Genomic DNA, 22,215 nt, shown 5'->3' on the forward strand with positions numbered 1-22,215 from the left:
ATAAAGATGGTCTGTTCAATAAATGGTACTGGGAAAATTGAACAGATACATGCAAAAAAATGAAACTAGACAACCTTCTTACACCATATACAAGAATAAACTCAAAATGGATTTAAAGACCTAAATGTAAGACTCAAAACCATAAAAATCCTAGAAGAAAACATGGTCAGTAAAATCTTGGACATTTCTCTTAGTAATATTTTTTTCTGATATATCTCCTGAGGCAAGGAAAAACAAACAAATGGGACTACATCAAAATAAAAAGTTTTTGCACAGCAAAGGAAACCATCAACAAAATGAAAAGACAACACACTAAAGGGAGAGCATGTTCTCCAATGAGACGTGATAAGGGGTTAATATCCAAAATTTATAAAAAACTCACAACACCAAAAAAACACACAATTCAATTTAAAAATGGGCAAAGGACCTAAGTGGACACTTCTCTAAAGAGGACATATAGATGGCTAACAGACATGGAAAGGTGCTTAACATCACCAATCATCAGAGAAATACAAATTAAAACCACAATGAGATATCACCTTGCACCTGTCAGATGGCTATCATCAATAAATCAACAACATAAAGCAGACACATCATAATCTTTGGGAATGTTTCATTAAACTGCTGATCCCGGGCCATGGCCCTGGAGATTCTAATTCACTGGTGGAAAGTGGGGGAATCTTGGAATCTGTATTTATCCAAAGCTTTCCTGGTGCTTCTGATGTATAGCCTGCGTATAGCCTAGATGTATAGTTTGTGAAACTACAAAGTGATGTTGCATAGTGTGTTGAAACTGGTTCATTTAAAGGTTTGCCCTGTCATTGCCAATTCATATAATACATCTACTAACCTAGCCTACTTCCTTTGAAGTATGGTAGCAATCATCTCAGGTAGAAACTGCAATTTTAACTTTTAACTTTAACCCTGCTGTCTTGGGTTCTGTACTTACTTGCTTGCTAAAACAATAGAAAGGTTATTTTGATTTTCTGAACTTACATATGTTATCCCAATTGATTGAGTACTCCTTGGTGGTTTGAATATCCCATTGATTGTGATCTTACTGGTTATTGAAGCACATTCTTCTGTACCTGGGAACCAGGACAGCACAATTATCCTAAATTGTCTCAGTAGCTACAGATAATGCGTTTCGGTTGACTCAGTGGTCCCAAGACCAGGACAGCACAATTATTCTAAATTGCCTCAGTGGCTTCAGATAATGTGTTTCTGTTGATTCAGTGATCCGTAGACCCAAAACTATACTTAGTCTTTATAGATAGCTAACTTGCTCAATTTTGCTTCTGTAACTGCTTTGTGCAAACCAGGTTCCTCATTCCAAACCCAAAGATGTAATCGATACCTTTGTGATATTCTGCATATAAGCCAGATGTGGCGAACCTTTTGGGGCTGCGAGATTTGGAGTGCTGATTGCCCCCTCGTAAGCCACCGGCCTTTAATAAATGACTCCATAATTCGACTTCTTGATTGAGGCGTCCTTTGTGAGATTTGAGGTACACTACAACACCTTGTCTCTAAGCATTCCCATCATTCAATGTTCAGCTTAGTGTTCACATAACCTGTGTGCCCCCTGCTCTCCCTGCCACCACTGATTTCACCAGAAATGGAGTCTTGGACCGGTTAGGCCAGTAAGATTTTCTCTCCAGGAATTTGGAACTGGGACTAAGTCTAGAAGTCAGTCAGGAATAGGTACTAAGAATATTTTAGGATTGAGGAAGCCATTCTCCACCAAATATTCACTAATGAAGAGTCTATCTTCAAAGGAGGAAAAAGAAGCAGATGTGCAGAGAAATGTAAATAAGAGACTGAGAGATGGGGACAGTCTTAGTTCCTAACATCCAGTTCCTTATACCCACCTATTATGAGATCCATTTTACCTCCTGCTTGTAGAGACTATAAATCCTCCTTCAGTAAATTGCCTTGTTTGAATAACATTCCATTATTAACAACTAAAGAAGCTAAGACTTGGATAACTTAAACCTAGTACTTTATAGCATGTAACGAGGCAGCCCTCATTCCTGCATTCTTGTAGTCCAACTAGAGGCCTGATGCACGAAATTCATGCAAGGGTAGGCCTTCGCAGCCCCGGCTGCCTCGCGGCCCCACCTCCCACCTCCCACCAACATCTGCCTTGGCCTGGCGTTGCCCCCCTGTCTGCTGCCACACACCCCCTGGGCCTCCCTCTGCAGGGCAATCGTGGGGCAATGGCCGGGCCACTGACCAATTGGATCCCACCAACTTTGGCTGGCCTGGCACCAGTGGGTGTCAAAGCATTGTCATCCAGACGGGTTGTTCTGCTGTTCAGTTGTTCGGTCGATTTGCATATTACACTTTTATTATTATAGATTCTAAATAGTCCACTTCCTACACGACTCTCTAGTCTTGTCCAGCCCTATTACCATTTGCTGAGGCAAAAGTTTAATTCCTCCGATAAAAAAAAGAATCACTTTTGCCCTGGCTGATGTTGCTCAGTGGTTAGAGTGTCAGCCTGCACACCAAAGGGTCTCAGGTTTGATTCCTAGTCAAGGGCATGTAGTTGAGTTGCAGTTTCAATCCCCAGCCCTAGTTGCGGCGCATGGAGGCAACCAATTGATGTGTGTCTCTCACATCGATATATTTTTCTCTCATTCTCCCACTCTCTCTAAAAATCATTGGGGGGAAATCCTCACATGAGGATTAACCAAAAACAAAAAAATCACTTTTTAATAAAAATCACATGCAGGAAGGATACCATGACTGAATCATTTCCTAGCTAATGATTCTGGCATTTGATTTTTCCCATCCATAGTCACATAGCGCACTCCTCTCACTTTACTGGAGTAGAATGTTAATAGTGAAAATAAGACAACAGTACTAAATGAAATGGAAAAATGTACGATGTTTAAAGATTTTCATTTTTGATCCTCTTAACAACCCTTTAGCCAAGTATATACAATAGATAAGGACAGTGTTATTAGACCATTTCTTATTTGAGAAAACTAAGCCCAACGAAATTAAATTCATTCATCAAATGTATATTGTGTCTATTATGTGCCAAGAATATACTTTCATGCTCTCAGGATCTTAAATTCTAGCAGGGAAGGCAGACAAGCAATCACCATATGTGGGTTAAGAACACATTAAGGACAGGACTTCCTGAGTGGAGAAGGCTTCTGTCCCTAATGGCTTTAGCTATACTCACAGTTGCCTTATTTGTTCTAAGTTCATGACGAGACTCTTAAAAGAAAAGGTGAGGTACTGAATGAAACTACTGGAGGACAATTTCATTTCTTTTGTATCCCTCACCCTACTTCAAACCCACAGTGCTCAGAACAACACGTGTTCTCATCCTTCCCCCAAAAGAATGGCTCCTCTCATGTTTCCTAATTCAGTGTACTACAGCACCACCAAATTTACAGGGACCCCTCCTCCCTTCTCACCCTCCCACTTTCAGTAGTAAGTGCTATAAGCTCTTCCTTTATGCTCCATGTCCCCTGATGGAGCCTTTTTTCCAGCCATCATTTCTTGGGCCTTTGCTACAGGCTAACATCCAATCTCCCTAGTTACTGATTTCTTACATAAAATCTCATTATGCCATTCCAGTACTTTAAAAGTCATGGTCCTCTATTGGTGAAGATAATAGAATTCAAGCTCTTTAGCATGACTCAAATCAGTTTGCAAGGTGGCAAACACCTCTCCTGCCTTGTCCCACATGCAGGGTATGTCTCATGCCTCTCTTCCTGGTATGATCCTGGTCCCTCTTCTAGATGAACTGCTTACTTCTTGTCCCTCAAAGCACACTTTGAATGTCTATTCTCTTTTTAAAGCCTTGCCTAAATCCCTGGGCATCCCTTCCTCTAGAATTAATCACATACTCTTATAATCATTTGCTCACGTATCTGTCTCTCCCAGAAGGCTGTGAACTCATTGGGGAGGGAACATTCCCAATCATTTGCTCCTGGGAATGCCTAGGAGCCAATGTTAAACGAATAAATAGGCCCAGCAATGTTCTTAGGGACAACTACAGAAGGGGCAAGAGGGCTTCCTTGTCACCGAACTCCACTCAAGTGCTGCCTCTGCTCCCCTCCCCTGGCGCCCAGCGTGCTGTCCGTGCCGGTGCAGGAATGTGCACGGGAAGTAGAGAGGGAGAGAGTCTGAGCTCTAATTTTTAGGGTGGATCCTCATTCGCCTTTGAAATAGTTCCAATTGTCTAGGATTAAATACAACTATTTAAGTGCAATATCCTCACCAATGCCCTTGCCGAGCAAGAGTTGGGCTGGGACCCTTGGGAAAACCTCCAGACGATTAAGGGGCAAATCATTTTATCTCAGTGCCAAAATTTTTCCCATTTAAACAGCAAAAGTTTGCCGGGGCTGTGGGCTCTAAATGTGTAGATAGAGTCAACCTATTTTGGAGATGTGCAACCCACACTGGAAAACACACCTAATGAGTTACATCAGCAGCTGAGGCACCAATGCATCTTTCCTGCCTCCCGGGAAGGCCCCCTGGCGGCCCTCCTCCTGGGACGTGGATGTTCGGCAGGAGAACTCCAGCCCGCCTCCCGCCGGCCTCCCCGGCTTCGGTGGGCGGGGCCCGCCACGTGGAGCGAGGGCAGATTCTCAGAAGGCGCCTACGCCGTCGCCGCGGCGCAGCCCCTGGCCGGCCCCTAGCCCCACGTCAACAGCGGAGGCACCACGGCCTGGCTTTACGCCTACGCCGCTGACGTAACGTCATCTTGCGGGACGTGGACGGAAGAAAGACGACAGTAAGCCGGCGCCAGAATCGTCCCCGCGTGGACTACGGGAGGGGCGGTGGGGCCGGGCGCGCTGCGGTGAGGCAAGTACGCGGCGGGCGGCGGGGACCGCAGGGATGGCGAGGCGCCTGCGCCTCTGCGGGGGTTGATGCGCCGAGGCGGGGAAGGTGTGCGTGCTCGGGCGCGGGCGGCCGTGGGGGTTGCGGGAGCGCAGCCCAAGCAGGAGCCGGGTGGCCCGAGCCCACGAGTGGGCGTGGGCTCGCGCCGTGGGATGGCGGCGGACCGGGCCGCCCAGGGGTGCACGCGGTCCCGGCGCGATCCATATGGCTGGGCGCGGAGGCTCTGGGGTCTGCGGGGACCTAGGGTACCCGGCCTTCCTGGCCACCCAAATGGAGGAACTGGTCCAGGTAGATGCTTGAAGACTCGGCGGACCCCTTCCGGTCCAGTGCACCTGCCTCGGTGTCGGGTTTACCCTGTTTTGTAACTGGTCACACGCTGACCTCAGGGGCCTGTGTGTGCAGTCCCCCGTGGCCCGCCTGGCTTTCGCGATCCTCCCCTTAAAACCAGCCCCCTCCCCCCCCCCCCCATCGGCTCACGACGGCCTTTTGCAGGATGGCATGTGGTCTGTGAGTAGTTCCTGGCCTATCAGGGAGCACCCATAGCTTCCCACTCACCCCCGCTTTCCCGGTTATTCCCGCTCTCTAAGACGGTGACATTTATCGTCGGATCTTTGTCTTGAAGCGAACCATGTACCGAGCCTGTATTTCTGGGTGAAGCCTGTTAGGACTAAAGTTCAGTTCTCCGTCCAGGTCAATAAGATAAGAGCTTTCTGTTTAGAACCTATGAAAAGGTACTTGAGAAATGTCCTGAGTCAAAACATGGAAACTCTTTTCAACTGATGACGTTGAGTCTAGACACAGACAGAGACACACATACCCTTTGCTCCCTGGAATCAGCTATCTGCTTTCTAAGGGCATAATAAACTGGCAGGGTGAACCATCCATTGCAATGAGGAAGGGGTCAATCAGAGGCTGTGTGGTACAGGACAGAGGCCAGGAGGGTGGTTTCCAGGTCAGTCTTCATCCTAATAACTTAGTGACCTTAAACATGCAGAGCTTTCAGTTGCTCTTAGATAAGAGAGGGCTAAACAGTCAATAAGTGTAATTGTGACTATATCCATCAGAGAATATTTATAGAACTACTAGAGGCCCAGTGCACGAAATTCATCCAGTGGGATTGGGCCTAAACAGGCAGTTGGACATCCCTCTCACAATCCAGGACTGCTGGCTCCCAACTGCTCACCTGCTTGCCTTCCTGATTGCCCCTAACCGCTTCTGCCTGCCAGCCTGATCACCCCCTAACCACTCCCCTGCCAGCCTGATTGATGTCTAACTGCTCCCCAGCAAGCCTATTTGCCCCTAATTGCCTTCCCCTGCAGGCCTGGTCCTCCCCAACTGCTCTCCCCTGCAGGCCTGGGTCCCTCCCAACTGCCTTTCCCTGCATGCCTGGTCGCCCCCAACTTCCCTCCTCTGCCGGCTTGGTCACCCCTAACTGTCCTCCCCTGCAGGCTTGATCGCCCCCAACTGCCCTCCCTTGCAAGCCTGGTCCCTCCCAACTGCCCTCCCCTGCTGGCCTGATCGCCCATAACTGCCCTCCCATGCAGGGCTGGTCCCTCCCAACTGCCCTCCCTTGCTGGCCATCTTGTGGTGGCCATCTTGTATCCACATGAGGGCAGGATCTTTGACCACATGGGGGCAGCCATCTTGTGTGTTGGAGTAATGATCAATCTGCATATTACTCTTTTATTAGATAGGATAGAGGCCTGGTGCACAGGTGGGGGCCAGCTGGTTTGCCCTGAAGGGTGTCCCGGATCAGGGTGGGGGTTCCCTTGGGGCATGGGACGGCCTGGGCGAGGGGCCTGTGGTGGTTTGCAGGCCGGCCACACCCCCTGGCAACCCAAGCGGAGGCCCTGGTATCTGGGGTTTATTTATCTTCTACAACTGAAACTTTGTAGCCTTAAGCAGAGGCCTGGGCCTCTCCATCGCCACGGGCAACCCTAGCCCCTTGCTCTTTCCAGCTCCGTGGCTGCCGCCATTTCTGTTTGGTTTTATGTATCTTCTATCATTGAAACTTCGTAGCCTTGAGTGGAGGCCTAGGCCGGCAAGGGCAGGCGGAAAGCTTGGCTTCCTCCATTGCCGGGGAAACCCAAGCCTCCCTCCTGCTCTCTGTGGCTGTAGCCATCTTGGTTGGATGTATTTGCATATTTGCTCCTGATTGGCTGGTGGGCGTGGCTTGTGGGTGTAGCAGAGGTACAGTCAATTTGCATATTGCTCTTTTATTAGATAGGATTTGTGCCTGTGCCAGGTCGTGAAGGAAATAAAGAAAATGGTTGTAAGATACCATTAGTGTCTAAAAGACAGGAAGAGGAAAACTGACATTTATTGACCGTCTGTTGTACCCAGGTATTCCATGCATTGTCTCATTTAATTCTCACAATAATTGTATGAGGTCCTTACTGTTATTGTCCCTGGTTTTCAAAAGAAGAAACCGAGGCATAGAAGGATTAAGTAATCCTCTAAAAGGCACACAGCTAGCAAGTACAGAGCTTGAATGCAAATCTCTCCAACTTCAAAGCCCATGTTCCCATCCTGTTTACCATGCTGTCAGTTTATAATCTAGCTGGGAAAAGGAACAGTAATACAAGGAGCCAGTTAAAAGGTAACCTGTAGGATGATACCCAACTTTGAATGCTAGAGTTGCTGGAGAAGGTTCATGAAGGAGATGGAACTGGAATTTTAATGTCACTACTTGATTATTTTACCTTTTGGCTCATCTATGAGTATTTTGAGAATTCATTTGGAAATAATTGTTTAGCAACAATTACTGAAGGAATTTACACAAGAAGCAAACAGACCATAGGCTCATATCATGCTTCAGAATTATGCAAATAATTTTCTTTTGGGATCTTCTCTTCTAGATTGTCACAAGCACAGAAATCAATAAAGACAGCACTTAGCACTTTCTATTGCCTATTAGATGCCATATCTTTTACAACAGATGTACCCTGTCAATCTCTTCTCTCTCCTTTTTGTGCCTTGGTACAGTATACATTGAAGAACAGTACACTCCACTCCTTATTTCTCTTCACCATGGGCCTATGCTAGTTTTTGAGGCACATTTAAGGAGGTAGGAATATGTCCACTAATCCATAGAGCAAAAGTTGAAAGGAGGCCCCAGCTAGGGGCAGTATTTTTCTTATCTTGTGAAGGCAGCAATGAACCAGCTACAACAATAAATGATTCTTTGTATGTGTATAGGAAGGAGTGCCCTACCATTTTGTGAAATAAATTATTCTTTGGCTAAAGCCTTATGTTTGACCTAGGGTGGGAAAATGCCCACAACCACCATGTTCTAACTTGAGGTTTCTAGCCAGGTACTCATCCTCCTTGGGATGTGCCCACAGTCATTTAAAACACCAGCCACTTTTGGACATTACCACTCCCTCCCAGGGATGTAAGCATGTGCTTTAGCTTCCTGTGGGTGGCAGGAAGAAAGATGTGGCAGCATCCTCTGGCCTTTCCTCCTCTTGTGTCTGCAGGAGTCAAGCTGACATGTCACATATGTGGTTTTTGGAGATCTGTTGAGGGTAATAGCAGAAGGTGGAGGTGGCTCCTGTTGGATGTTGAATCTGATTTTTTTTAATTTTATTTTATTTATTGATTTTAGAGAGAGAGAAACATCGATTTGTTGTTCCACTCATGGATGCATTCATTGGTTGCTTCTTATTTGTGTCATTATCAGAGATTGAACTTGTAAATATTTCTCTCTTTTCAGTGTCCAGCGCAGCTAGAGAGTGGTCTGGTTCCTGAGTAGGGGGTACTGGGGATTGAGAAAATGAAAGAAAGAGACAGACACAGAGATAGAAGGAAAAAGCTGGGGCTGGGTGGGACCACTGTCCTCTCACAGGAACAGGGACAGGGACCCAGAGCCAATACAGCGTCTTTATTTTATACAGCAAAAACCAGGAAGTTTTACTAAAAGTCAAGACAAAGGAGATTATTAGCATTCTTGGGTTGGCCCAAGTGGTATTCATTCCTGGTGCTTGGCTGGATTTAAATAACAAAACCCACCCTCTGGCACCTGGGCTGAAGGTCAAGCTGACAATACTCCTGCCTCTGCTAAAGTGTTTCCAGGACATGGCTTTGCTAAAGCCACTGGATTCAGCTGACAATTAAAGAAGTGCCCATGTGCCTTCCCAGGTGCTCTCTACAGAACCCACAACCTTGGCATATCAGAACAATGCTCTAACCAACTGAGCTACCCAGCCCGGGCTGTTGGATCTGTTTTTAATCTGTTGGAGACTCCCCAGTGGTATAGGAATTGTAGTGAAGGTAAACACTATACCTTAAAGATTTTTTTGTCACTCAAAATATTCATAATCCTTAATTGCCATTTACTTACACAAAAACTAAGGGAGTCTAGGAAGGGAAAGGTTGAGTTGGAGTGTGGGACGTAACCATTTGTGTTTTTCTCTCTTTTATACACTCTAAAGAGGAGGTAGGAGTTTCCTTAATACAGAGGAGTTTGAAGCAGGACGGTCAAGTTTTTATTCTGAGTGTGGGGAAGTAGAGGAAAAGGAAATTAATTGTCTAGTGTTTTTCATTATTCAATTTTTTAAAAATGCATTCTGCAGGCACTTTGATCAGTGACCACATCGCAACATGTTGAGTCAAATCTGCCGCTCTGGCTTCCAGCCCTTCAACCAGCGTCTCCTGCCCTGGGCTCAATCCACAGCTCTCTCCAGATCTCGTATGTACCATAGGAGACTTAGAAATGTGTGGGAAGTTTGGTCAGCCTGTGTTTCAAACAAGGTTTTAAAGGAGGGAAAAAATATAAAATGGTGGAATTGGACAAAGAGAGTAAGCAAGGAAGCAGCCTAGTGGTGAAATGTTCTAAGTCAGTGGTCCGCAAACTGCGGCTCGCGAGCCACATGCGGCTCTTTGGCCTCTTGAGTGTGGCTCTTCCACAAAATACCACGGCCTGGGCGAGTCTATTTTGAAGAAGTGTCGTTAGAAGAAGTTTAAGTTTAAAAAATTTGGCTTTCAAAAGAAATTTCAATTGTACTGTTGATATTTGGCTCTGTTGACTAATGAGTTTGCCGACCACTGTTTTAAGTGTTTGTATCAATAAAGTGAAACTTTGAGACATAATAGATAGTTTTATGAAATAGAATATGGTGATAGTTTCATGAATATATATTTACCTCCAAAGTTATCAAGTTGTTTACATTAATTGTTTCCTTTTTGTATGTCAAATAAATAAATAATTCAAAATGAAAACGAAAATTTAGCCCTGGTTCAATTGGGTGAGCATCATCCCATGCACCAAGAGGTCACTGGTTCCAATTCCCAATCAAGGCACATGCCCAGGTTGCAGGCTCGATCCCCAGAAAGGGGCAGCCAATTAATGTTTCACTCTCATTGATGTTTCTCTCTCCCCCTCTCCTTTTCTCTCTCTAAAATCAATAAAAACATATTTTTAAAAATTTGTTAAATAAAGTGTTATCTATATTCATTCCTCCCCCCCCCCAATTTTTTTACAGGCTATTTTTGTTCATTACTTTTTTTGTAATTAAGTATTTTTAATTTTGAGATAATTATAGATTCATTTGCAATTATAAGAATTAACACAGAGACATTCCTTATACCCTTTACCCATTTCTCCCAATATCTCAGTCAGGATATTGCCATTGATAGAGTCAAGATATAGGATCCTTCAGGTTTCTCCCTCCTCCCTATCTCTAACCCCTGGCAACTTCTACTGTATTCTCCATTTTTATAGTTTTGTCATTTCAAAATCTTATACAAATGAAATCATACAGTATATGACCAGTGGGGATGGCTTTTTTTTTTTTTTTTTTAAACTCAGCAAAATTCTCTGGAGACTTATTCAATTTGTGTGTGTAGACTGGTTCCTTTTTATTATTGAATTGTATTTAATCCACCCATTCACCCATTGAAGGGCAACTGGTTGTTTCCATTGTTTGACTATTATGAATAAGGCCACTATGAACATTTAAGTACAGGATTTTGTGTGAACGTAGTTTTCATTTGTCTGAGATAAATGCCCAAGAGTTCAATTGCTGGGTCATATGGTAGGTAGTTTTATAAGAAACTGTCAAACTGTTTTTATATTCCTTTTTATATTCACACCAGCAGTATATGAGTGATCCACTTTCTCTTCATCCTCACCAACTTTGGTGATGTTTTCATTTTATCCATTCTGATAGGTGTGTAATGATATCTCATTGTGGTTTTAATTTTTTTTCCCTAAATGGCTTATGATGTTGAACATCTTTTCATGTGCTTATTTGCCATTTGTATATTCTCTTCAGTGAAATGTCATTTGCTCATTTTTAATTGAATTGTTTAGTTTTTTACTGTTGAGTTTTGAGAGTTATTATTTAAATACTAGACCTTGGTCAGATGTGTGATTGGGAAATATTTCCTCCCAGTTTGTAGTTTGTCATTTCATTATCTTAACAGGAAAGTTTTTCAGTTTGTTTATGCTTTTTTGTGTTTGGGTTTTTAAAAATTTTTTGATGAGGTCCAGTTTACCAGTTTTTTCTTTTATGGATTATACTTTTGGGGTCAAGTCTAAGAACTCTTTGAATAGCCCTAGATTTTCTTCATTTCTTTTTTTCTAAAAGTTTTATAGTTTTACATTTAAGTCCATGATCACTTTGAGTTAATTTTTATGTAAGTTGTGAGGGTTAGTTGTTGCAAGGTTCATTTTTTGGCCTATGGATGTGTAGTTGTTGCAGCACCATTTGTTCAAAGGCCGTTTATTGTATTTTATATTGGCTATCCCCTTGATAACACCTAAATCTTATCAACAGTCTGGCTCCAAACCTTACTGCAGATGACGTGCTTATCAACTAACCAAGCTTATTATCATGTGGAAAAATCTCTATTTCCCAGTCATGTAAAGAAGAGGTCAGGGTCTGGATGTAGTAGGCTCCCTGGGTTTGAAAACTGATTCTGCTACTTGCTTTGTAAGTAACTTAGTGACAGCAGCTATGGAGTTAGGTCACAATTTTATGGGTTGGCATGATGGACTGGGCTCAGCTGCACAGTGGTTCTGTGTCTGTGTTAGTTTTCACATTGGCTCACGGCTGATTGTTGAGGGCGGGGGTGGGGGTTAGGGTAAGGGCTCTGATGGAATGATAGATCATCTCTCTTCCATGTGGTCTCTCATCCTCCAGCAGGCTATCCATGGCTTCTTCACATCATGGTTGGGGTCAGAGCAAGACATAGGGCCAGCTCAGATTCAAGGGGTGGGAAAATAGGCTCCACCTGTTGGTGAGAGAAGCTTCAAGTATTGAGGCCATTTTTGCAGTGGTAATGTTGGTGAGTTACTCAACTTCTCTGGGCCTTGGTTCCCTTATTTATAGAATGAGGCTAATGACAACTAACTCATAATTCCTAAGCCATGGGTATATGAGAATTCAGTAAGATGACAATGATGATGATAATGATGATGACAACGATACCTAACACTTTTTTATAAAAACAGCTAATACTTGAATGTTTATTTTGTGCCAGTCCCTTAGTGCATTAACTCTTTCCTTCCCTCACAACTTTATGTGATAGGTAAAGGTTACAGCAAGTAAGTGGACAGTTGAGATTCCAACCAAGGCAGTCTGGCTCCAGAGTCTACACTTGACCTTTTATATATCCTCTGCCCTATAAAAGTGTATGACTAGTTAACACAGCTCTTGGTTTGTAGTAAGTATTCACGTCAATATTTTTATTGGTGATATTGTTTATTCTCAGTAGCCTCATTCACAGAAGGAGGCACTTTCTGATCTTGTCCCTAGATTTATTTTTCTATATTTGTATCCAGATTTTTCTGGGGCCTGGAGCCCTGTGTTCATTGACCATGATAAGCAGAAGAGAACTAAAGAAATTAAAAGGGCAAAGTGAGAAAGCATGTAGATACAAACACAGAGAGAAGTGGAAAGCCAGGAAGGGAGAAAGAAATAATGTCAGAGTTCCTTCTTGTTCAGGCCTGGGACACAGCCTCATTGATTGCAGGGCATAAGGGCTCTGATGCTGAAAAGGTAAAGGGCTTATCCTCCCTTGGAGTGTGATCCATGGCACTTTTGAGGAGTATGGACAACCTTACAGTACTTCCCCACCCCCAACCCCCAACACATACACCTCAGTAGCCCCTCAGACTTACTTGGAGGTAATGGCTGTTCTCTGGGACTTAGAGCCTAAAGATTCCTTAGAAGATGGAAAGAGATTACCCATCCAGAAGCCTTAGATTTTTCCAAAGTAATCAAGGTCTTCTCAGTCTTCAGTATGGACCCTAAAAAGTATAATACACTGCAGAACATAAAATAATGCCACCAAGAAAGGTGGGGTCAATCTGGGTGGGTGAGAGCACTGTTAAACAGGAAACCCAAAAAGCCTTGGGTCCCATAGATCTATCCTTGGTGCTCTAGCCCACTGGATGTGACTGAGCTTTTATGTGCTTGAAGCCTTGTGTGACCTCTTGAACCTTGTCAGCCCTGATCTGCTATGACCCAGTTGCCAGCAGCCAGAGCGACCCTTGACTGCCTGGCACCGAGCCAAGCCACCCTCTGCTAATACAGGCTGTGTATCAGGTGTCTCATTCATGCTAACCTGGCCTGACTGATTCTGATTGGTTTCTGTCATCTGGTCACCTGAACCAGCCGTGGGCAAACTACGGCCCGCAGAGCCGAAAGAGCGGAGGGTTCTCTTGCTCTCCTCTCCGCTCCTTTACTTTGAATTTATATTAGTTCACACAAACACTCCATCCATGCTTTTGTTCCGGCCCTCCGGTCCCGTTTAAGAACCCATTGTGGCCCTCGAGTCAAAAAGTTTGCCCACCCGTGAGATAGAGGCAGTGGGTCTAGGGAAAATCTGTAAATATAAATGGAGGTAATAATGTTTGATTCAAGTGGAGGAAGTTATTCTATAATAGTACAATTATAGAAGAATGGTCCAAAAGGTGGCTTGGAATGATTCTTTTAGTAACTCATTAATGCCTGTAATGATACAGAGAGAGCTCTTGGTGTGGGGAGGGAATGCCTAAAGTTTAGTCTGCTGAGAGCCTGTGTTGCCTGTTGCCCATGGTGCCTTGCTTCTTACAATCTGAAATCCCACCAAGTGAAAGTCCATTCGCGGTGAGTGAGACCACCTGTCAACAACTCACATCCACAGCCAGCTTCTCTTCCCCGTGCAGGCCTCACCTGCCCTTCTGCCTACGCCTTCATTCTCCTTCTGTGTTCGGTACAATTAGGTCAGGGGCAGGTAACAGAAAACCCAGAACATAATGGCTCAACCAGGATAGAAATCTGTTTCTCTCTCTTTCCCTTGAGAGAAGCCTGGGGTCCTAAAAGAAAGGAGGCAGTCCAGGGCTTCCAGGTCGTACGTGAAATCATCAGGCTTCCACACTCTTTTTGCTTCACAGTTCTGCCGTGTTCTCTGTGGTCCACAGTGGATGTTTGAGCTACAGCCTTCTTACCCACGTTCCAAGCAGCAGGATGGACAAAGGGAAGAGGGAAGCATTTTTCCTTTTTTTCCACATTTTTTAGTTCACCTTTAATGTAATTTCAGTCAAAAAGGCATCAGTAGGTAAATAACATTGGGTAAGAAGGAGAGGAGACTCTAAGCGGCAGAATGGTTCTATGTGTAGAGAGTAATTGGAAGGCTCTGAGCTGTTGCACCTTGATTTATCTGGGAATAAATAATAGCCATGAATTAGCACAAATAGATGTGGTTGTTGGCTGCCAGAAATCAGGCAGCCGTGGGTTCAAATCTCACGCAGGAAGCTCTTTTCTTTTTAAGGAAATTGCTTGAAGTCCCACCTAATGTTTTCATATGTATTATGTTAACCAGAACTTAGTCACATGGCCATGTCTAGGTGAGCAAGAAAGTCTAGGAACTGCATCTTTTGACTGGTGGCAGTGTACCCTGCTAGAACAGGAATCCTCCTAATTTGTGAGAGAGGGCACATGGGTAATTGGTAAGATTTTGTTGTTTTTGTTTTGCCTCTTTAGAAATCTTATACAGTTTTGCGCCCCCCCCCCCTCCGGCACCCGCCCCCCCAAGAAAAGGAATCAGTAAGGGTTGCTTAGAGGCATATGACCCAAGGGATAGAAACAAAATGTCTGACTCCAACATTACTCTTCCTTCAGAATGTTGTCCAGTTCCTTTTATCATTGCAGGCACCTGGATTCATGCTGCCTTGTCAGAGAGGAACTTTGTAGCTAGATTAGTTATAATATTTTTTATTACTCCTACTAATTACTTGGCTCCTAATTGTCTTTGCTAATCAGACTCACTGTCTTTTTATAGTGGTGTGGCTTTTAAAGCACATATTCTGTATTTTTATTATGAAAGCAGTGCATTTTTACTGCATAAATTTGGAAAAAAGATAGGAATAAAGAAGAAAATTAAATCACTCGTAATCATTTTGATTTATTTTCTGCATCTTTTTTTTTTAAATATATTTTATTGATATTTTACAGAGAGGAAGGGAGAGGGATAGAGAACTAGAAACATCGATGAGAGAGAAACATCGATCAGCTGCCTCCTGCACACCTCCCACTGGGGATGTGCCCGCAACCAAGGTACATGCCCTTGACCGAAATCGAACCCGGGACCCTTCAGTCCGCAGGCCGACGCTCTATCCACTGAGCCAAACCGGTTTCGGCTCTGCATCTTTTTCCTGTGCATTTAGATATGTTTAGGAAACATACCATAAGCATTTTCCTGTTTTATTAAACATAAAAATGTTCATTAATCCATCTTCCCTTTTTTTGGACATTTACCTGCCAATTTTTCCTGTTATAAATAACACTGGTGAACAGCTTTCTGATGAATCTCTTTGTTTTGATCTCTGAGTAGTTTCTTAGAATAAATTTCTGAATATGGAATTGCTGGATGAAAACTTTTTTTTTAAATTGATTTTTAGAGGAGAGAAGAAGGGAGGGGAGAGAGAGAGAGAGAAACATCAATGTGAGAGTGAAACTTCAATCAGCTGCCTCTTACACGCCCCCTACTCAGGATTGAGCCTGCAACCTGGGCGTGTGCCCTGACAAGGAATCAAACCTGCAACCTTTCAGTTCGCAGGACGATACCCAACCAACTGAGCCACACCAGCCAGAGCAAAAATTTGCGAAAAAAAATTTATTTATTTTTACTCTCTTGCCTCTCCCCTGTGAAAATTTTTAAGGTTTTTAATATATTTTGTCAACACATCTTCAGGAAAGATCGTTTTGTCTGAACCCTTCACCAGCAGTGTTTGAGTGTACCTGTGACCTGTGTAGTGGGTACATGCTAGATATGACTTTTGATATACTGGTTTTACTTGTTTAAGAATGATAAAGCTATTTTTTGATGGCTAAACTGGTTAATACTGCGCATATATCTTTTTAATGAGACAATATATTGTGTTTTTCTTTTCCTTTTTTTTTCCTTCTTTTTTTCATTCAACTTTGTTTGGGGGCTACAGATCCTGTCCAGCCTTCAACCATCAGAAATGTCCGTTCTTGGAGCAACATCCCATTTATCACTGTACCCCTTAGTCGCGCACATGGCAAGTCTTTTGCCCACCGCAGTGAGCTGAAGCATGCCAAGAGAATCGTGGTGAAACTTGGAAGCGCCGTGGTGACCCGAGGGGATGAATGTGGCCTGGCATTGGGACGCCTGGCATCTATTGTTGAGCAGGTAATTGCCAAGATGGAAAATTCTACTGAACCAAAATAAAATAGGGTTTTTAAGCTGTCAGTTTAGGTTTATCAGCTTGTACAAATAATCTTGATTTGAGTGTAATAGATTTAACCCAATCTGAAAACTCCCTTTCTCACTGAAGGTGCCAGTGGGAGATATAATCCTACAGTAAGCAAAGGGGATGTCAAGGAGTAGAGCTGATTCTGCAGTTCATCTCTCAGGCTTCTTAGTGACCAGGAGCTGCACATGTCAGTGATTCTCAATCCTGCTGCACATTAAAATTCTCAGGACCTGGAGACGCCAGGGCTGCACGCTCAATCATTTAATACTAGAGGCCCGGTGCACAGATTTGTGCATCACTGGGGTCCCTCGGCCTGGCCTGCGCGGATCAGGCCAAAACTGGCTCTCCAGTATCCCCTGAGGGGTCCTGGATTGCGAGAGGGCGGAGGCCAGGCTGAGGGACCCCACCGGTGCACAATGGGGGCCAGGGAGGGCTCCGGGGTGTGTCCAACACATCTCACCCAGTGCCGATCAGCTGGACCCCAACAGCAAGCTAATCTACCAGTTGGAGCATCTGCCCCCTGGTGGTCAGTGCACATCATAGCTAGTGGTCAAATGGACAGACACTTAGCATATTAGACTTTTGTTATAGGATGTGTCTCTGGGGTGGGGCTCAAGCACCATTTTTTTAAAGTTTCCCAGGTGACTCTAATATATAGTTAGGGTTGAGAACTCAGGGGGATGTGTGTAAATATTGAGCTTTTCCCTGTTTTGCTGGGCTTTTTCTTTTTCAATTAGCCCAATAATCTTGAAATAATAGGAGCTATCATTGCAAAGATTTTCCAAGGCCAGATATTTAAAAAGGACTCACCAGACTCCACAGAGAATACCCATGTAAGGCTTTCATTTAAGGCAAAGAATACAGGCAGCAGGAGAGAGAGTGCAAATAAACAGTGGGGGTCTGAGAGACAGACAATCCCCTTTTTCATGTCCCCCAGGGTCCTTATGTGGAGACAGGGACAACACTTAGTCTCCAGATTGAATCACAGGATATCTGTGTAAGGAATATTGGCTTTAGAAGGGCTCAAAGCAGAAGTTTCCGGTGGGGATTTAATGCTCCACTGGTCATGCAGTCAAGCCAGGCCGACCACAGATTATCAGTAAAGAAACTGACCTTGGGGATTGACAGTAGGAATTTTGGACTTTAAACATGTCACAAATCCCACTACCCTTATCTTTGCCAAGGGCAAGGATCAGCAAACTTTTTCTGCAAAGGGCAGATAGTAAATGTTTTAGGCTTTGTAGGCCATGTATGTGTCTCAGCTTCTCAGTTCTGCTGTTGTAGCACAAAAGCCACCTTAGCCCTAACCGGTTTGGCTCAGTGGATAGAGCGTCGGCCTGCGGACTGAAGGGTCCCGGGTTCGATTCCGGTCAAGGGCATGTACCTGGGTTGCGGGCACATCCCCAGTAGGGGGCGTGCAGGAGGCAGCTGATCGATGTCTCTCTCTCATCGATGTTTCTGACTCTCTATCCCTCTCTCTTCCTCTCTGTAAAAAATCAATAAAATATATTTAAAAAAAAAAAAAAAGCCACCTTAGACAATATGTAAATGAATGAGCATGGCTGATTCCAGTAGAGATTTGTTTATAAAAACTGGTGCAGGACAGATTTGACCTGTAGGCCCTAGTTTGCCAGTGCCTGACCAAAGTCAAAACCAGACACCAGGCATCCTGGAGCTAGAGCTAGAGCTTTTCCACTCTGGCTGTAACTCACCTCAATCGTATATAACCATGTTTTCAGTTTTTAATAACTTTATTGAGGAGCTGGTATTAGGAAACTGCTAACCTGAAATTTAATGGCATCTTATATTTTCTCTACTGAGCAATGATCAAATCTTCCTCCCAAATTGAGTCCATGAAATCAATTCAGCTTAACAAATATTTGTGTAAGGGCTATATTTTGAGGGGCTTGGGGAGCCAGGACTGGGACTCCTGAAACAATTAGGTGATTGTTTAAGGCAGTAAGTATTCAAATGAATTTTATATTCCTATAAACTGGGCCCAAATGACAGTCACTGATGGGTCCAGAGATGGGAAAGTCAAATGACAGTGTGATTATTCTTGGGGCTTCCTAGGAGAGCTGGGACTCAGCCTGGGCCTTTACAACTGGCTGCTTTGCACCAACAGAAGGGAACTGTTCCATGCTGCTGAGTGCACAGTGTGAGTGGCGCCCCTGGAGTTGTGCAGCCAGCACTTCTTGGAAGAAGAGGCTCTGCAGGTGGATCCACATGGGGGACAGGGAGGGAGGAGTTTGTGAGCAGTGGCAGTGATCTCTTCAGGGAGAATGGGAAGTGGATCATTCCATCAGGCAGGGCTTTGGCAAGGTAGAGGAATTGGGGTCCAATCTCAAGCAGTTTGAAGATTTTGAGCAAAAGAGAAAGTTGATGAAAACAGTGGGGAGAACCTGGTAAGGATTTCTTAGGTCATTGGTCGGCAAACGCATTAGTCAACAGAGCCAAATATCAACAGTACAACGATTGAAATTTCTTTTGAGAGCCAAATTTTTTAAACTTAAACTTCTTCTAACGCCACTTCTTCAAAATAGACTCGCCCAGGCCGTGGTATTTTGTGGAAGAGCCACACTCAAGGGGCCAAAGAGCCACATGTGGCTCGCGAGCCGAGGTTTACCGACCACTGTCTTAGGTCACCAGCTCCCCTTCTAGAAACATGCATGGACCTAACGGAAGCGCTTTCTGGATCAGGGCAGGGCTAATATGTCTCATCCAAAGCACCTGATCATGTTCGCTGGACGCAGGAGCCAATGTGGCTTCCCCTAGCCAAAGATACAGAGATAATTACTGCAACAAATTTAAACACATGGAGTATGTTTAATCCATGAATTCATAATGATACTTTAAAATAACTCATTGGTTATCTTTGGAGGATACTAGAGGACCTACTCATTATTTTAAAAACTGGTAAATAAAGGAAAAGAGGCACACATCTGTCCTGCCTTTCATAAACAAACTATACCTCAAGGTGACCAAGCACTTAATGAAGGAAAATTTCCCTTTATGGAAGTGTTTAGCCTATAAATGAAGAAAAAATGAATAAATTTGAATATCAGCCTTTTGAAGCCCTAATAATTAATAGAGATCTTAGTGACGATCATAAATAGCGGTTAACATCACAAAAAGAAAGATAACCAGGAAATATGTATCCCCTTGATGGACACCATGACCTATAAATTCTTGACAAAACAAATCAAGCCTCCATACCTAGTAGCAGTTTATAGGAATATAAAATACAGCATTAAACTTACACCACAGGCCCCACCAGTGTGGGTCAGTGGTTGAATATTGACCTATGAACCCGGAGGTCACAGTTTGATTCTCCATTAGGGCACATCCAGGTTTCGGACTCAGTCCCCAGTAGGGGGCATGCAGGAGTCAGCCAATCAATGATTCTCTCTCATTGATGTTTCTATTTCTTTCTCCTTCTCTGAAATCATTAAAAACATATTTAAAAACAAGCATACTTACACCACAGGGACACAAGCAGGAAAATTGAGGCTGTGAAACACTGAAGGACAAACAACATCAATTCTTCAACAAAAAATAGCAAGCGGGGGGTGCACCTGTGGATTAAAAGAGATGTAAGAGACATTTCAGTTAATTGCAATATATGGGCTTAATTTGCATCTCAGTTTGAGCAAGCTGGAAAAAATGACTGGTTTTATGGATGTGTATATATGTATAGCATGTCCCCAAAAAATGTATACACGCTTTAACAGCTGATAGCTCAATTGATGTTTCTTTTCAGATTTAATATATAATTGGAATATATAACTATTCAAAGTGTGTTTACATTTTTGGGGACACCCTGTATATTCCCTGTCTTTTAGCAATTACTGCTAGAATATTTACAGATGAAATCATAAGTCTGGGGCCTTGGGATTTGTATTGAAATAATGGTGGAACTATAAAAGGAGTATTGGAAAGTGAGATATTGGCCATGAGAGATCATTGTTGAAGAGGGGTGATGAGTACATTGGAATTCATAATACTGTTCTTACCACTTTGGTTAAGTATGAGACTTTCTGTAGTAAAGCATTCTTTTTTAAAATAACTTAGTGAGTTCCTGAACCAGGTTAAAGGGTTCAAGCATTAGGAATAAAGGACAGGTTAGGAATATTGACTGTATTTGCATCTTGACTCCTTGATTCTTTCATGTGGATCTGTCCAAGGTAGGGGAAAAAGGGACTGGGTCCTGGGCAGACAGAGCCGAACAGGGTGAGCATCTGTCTCTGGTCCAGCCAAAGGTGACCATAGCAGACATACCCCCTTAGGATTTGAATTCATCCGCTAAGCTTATGTTGCAGCTCCAAACTTCTCTTCTGGCCCTTTTTTCCTGTAACAACTAGGCCTTCTGCAGAGACCAGACTACAACAGACACCATCAAGCCCTGTAGATGCCAAACCTGGCTACACACCAGAATCCCTTACTAAAAACTTCCAATTTCTGTCTGCCACCTGCTTACCAGATTTGCGTCAGCATGTAGGAATCTATATTTTTACCAAGCAACTTGGGTGATTCTTCCCAGGGTCAGCCCAGGGCTGGTCCATAAACCAGCATTTGAGATCCATTCAGTTTCCATCTTACCTGCATTCATTCATTCATTCATTCATTCATTCATTCATTTATTTCTAAATATATTTTATTGTTGGTTTTTTGTTTGTTTGTTTGTTTTTTACAGAGAGGAAGGGAGAGGGAAAAAGAGTTAGAAACATCGATCAGCTGCCTCTTGCACACCTCCTACTGGGGATGTGCCCGCAACAAAGATACATGCCCTTGACTGGAATTGAACCTGGGACCTTTCAGTCCGCAGGCCGACACTCTATCCACTGAGCCAAATCGGTCAGGGCTTACCTGCATTTCTTGTAAAGAGAGGAAAGAGATATTACAAGTGACTTGTGGTGCCTTTTTCTTCCTCACTGTCAGGTGTCAGTGCTACAGAATCAAGGCCGAGAGATGATGCTGGTAACTAGTGGAGCCGTAGCTTTTGGCAAGCAACGCTTGCGCCATGAGATCCTTCTGTCTCAGAGCGTGAGGCAGGCCCTGCACTCGGGGCAGAACCAGCTGAAGGAGATGGTGAGTGCTGCTTCCCACCCCTTGGAATGGGCCCTCAGCCCTCCTTCCCTCTCTCTCAACTACACCTTGTCTGTTGGTGTGTTCCAGGCAATTCCTGTCTTAGAAGCCCGAGCCTGTGCAGCCGCGGGACAGAGTGGACTGATGGCCTTGTATGAAGCCATGTTTACCCAGTACAGCATCTGTGCTGCCCAGGTGAGAGGCTGACCTTTGCAAGGGGGCATGGGACCCGTGAGGGTGATTCCCATGGAGCAAGAAGATCATGAGCCCCAGGGATGTGGAGGCAGACCACCAGGAGACAGTCTGGGCTTCGGCACTTGCTAGTTGGGAGATCTGGAGAAATTCTTTCAGTCTAACCTTTTTGTGCCTCAGTCTCTTCCTCTGAAAAATGAGGATAATGTCAGTGCCTATGTCAGAGGGTTTTTGGATGGGCTTACTGAGAAAATACTACATGACAATCATTTGATGCAGTGTTTAATAACAAGTGTTAGCTCTGGTTGTTATACTAGTAGCTCTTAGGGCTGCAGCTGCTAATTCTTCTGAAGATAGATATCTTT

General features: G+C 44.0%; 1 protein-coding gene across 3 annotated transcripts in view; it reads left to right on the forward strand.

Moving 5' to 3' along the window:
• Nucleotides 1–4,673: 4,673 nt before the first annotated feature.
• Nucleotides 4,674–22,215, forward strand: part of ALDH18A1 (aldehyde dehydrogenase 18 family member A1) — a 40,443-nt gene continuing 22,901 nt past the window's right edge. Inside the window, exons 1-5 of one of the 3 annotated variants that reach the window (XM_080643050.1) lie at nucleotides 4,674–4,759; nucleotides 9,441–9,556; nucleotides 16,295–16,509; nucleotides 21,512–21,661; nucleotides 21,749–21,853. In XM_080643050.1, the coding sequence (XP_080499176.1) occupies nucleotides 9,469–9,556; nucleotides 16,295–16,509; nucleotides 21,512–21,661; nucleotides 21,749–21,853 (558 nt within the window). In that variant the 5' untranslated portion in view covers nucleotides 4,674–4,759; nucleotides 9,441–9,468. Of the gene's footprint in view, nucleotides 4,831–9,440; nucleotides 9,557–16,294; nucleotides 16,510–21,511; nucleotides 21,662–21,748; nucleotides 21,854–22,215 lie in introns of all 3 variants that reach the window. The other 2 variants (XM_080643051.1, XM_080643049.1) reach the window with 2 other exon arrangements.

The sequence above is a fragment of the Plecotus auritus genome, assembly GCF_963455305.1.
Source record: "Plecotus auritus genome assembly, chromosome: 9".
In the NCBI taxonomy this organism is placed as follows: domain Eukaryota; kingdom Metazoa; phylum Chordata; class Mammalia; order Chiroptera; family Vespertilionidae; genus Plecotus; species Plecotus auritus.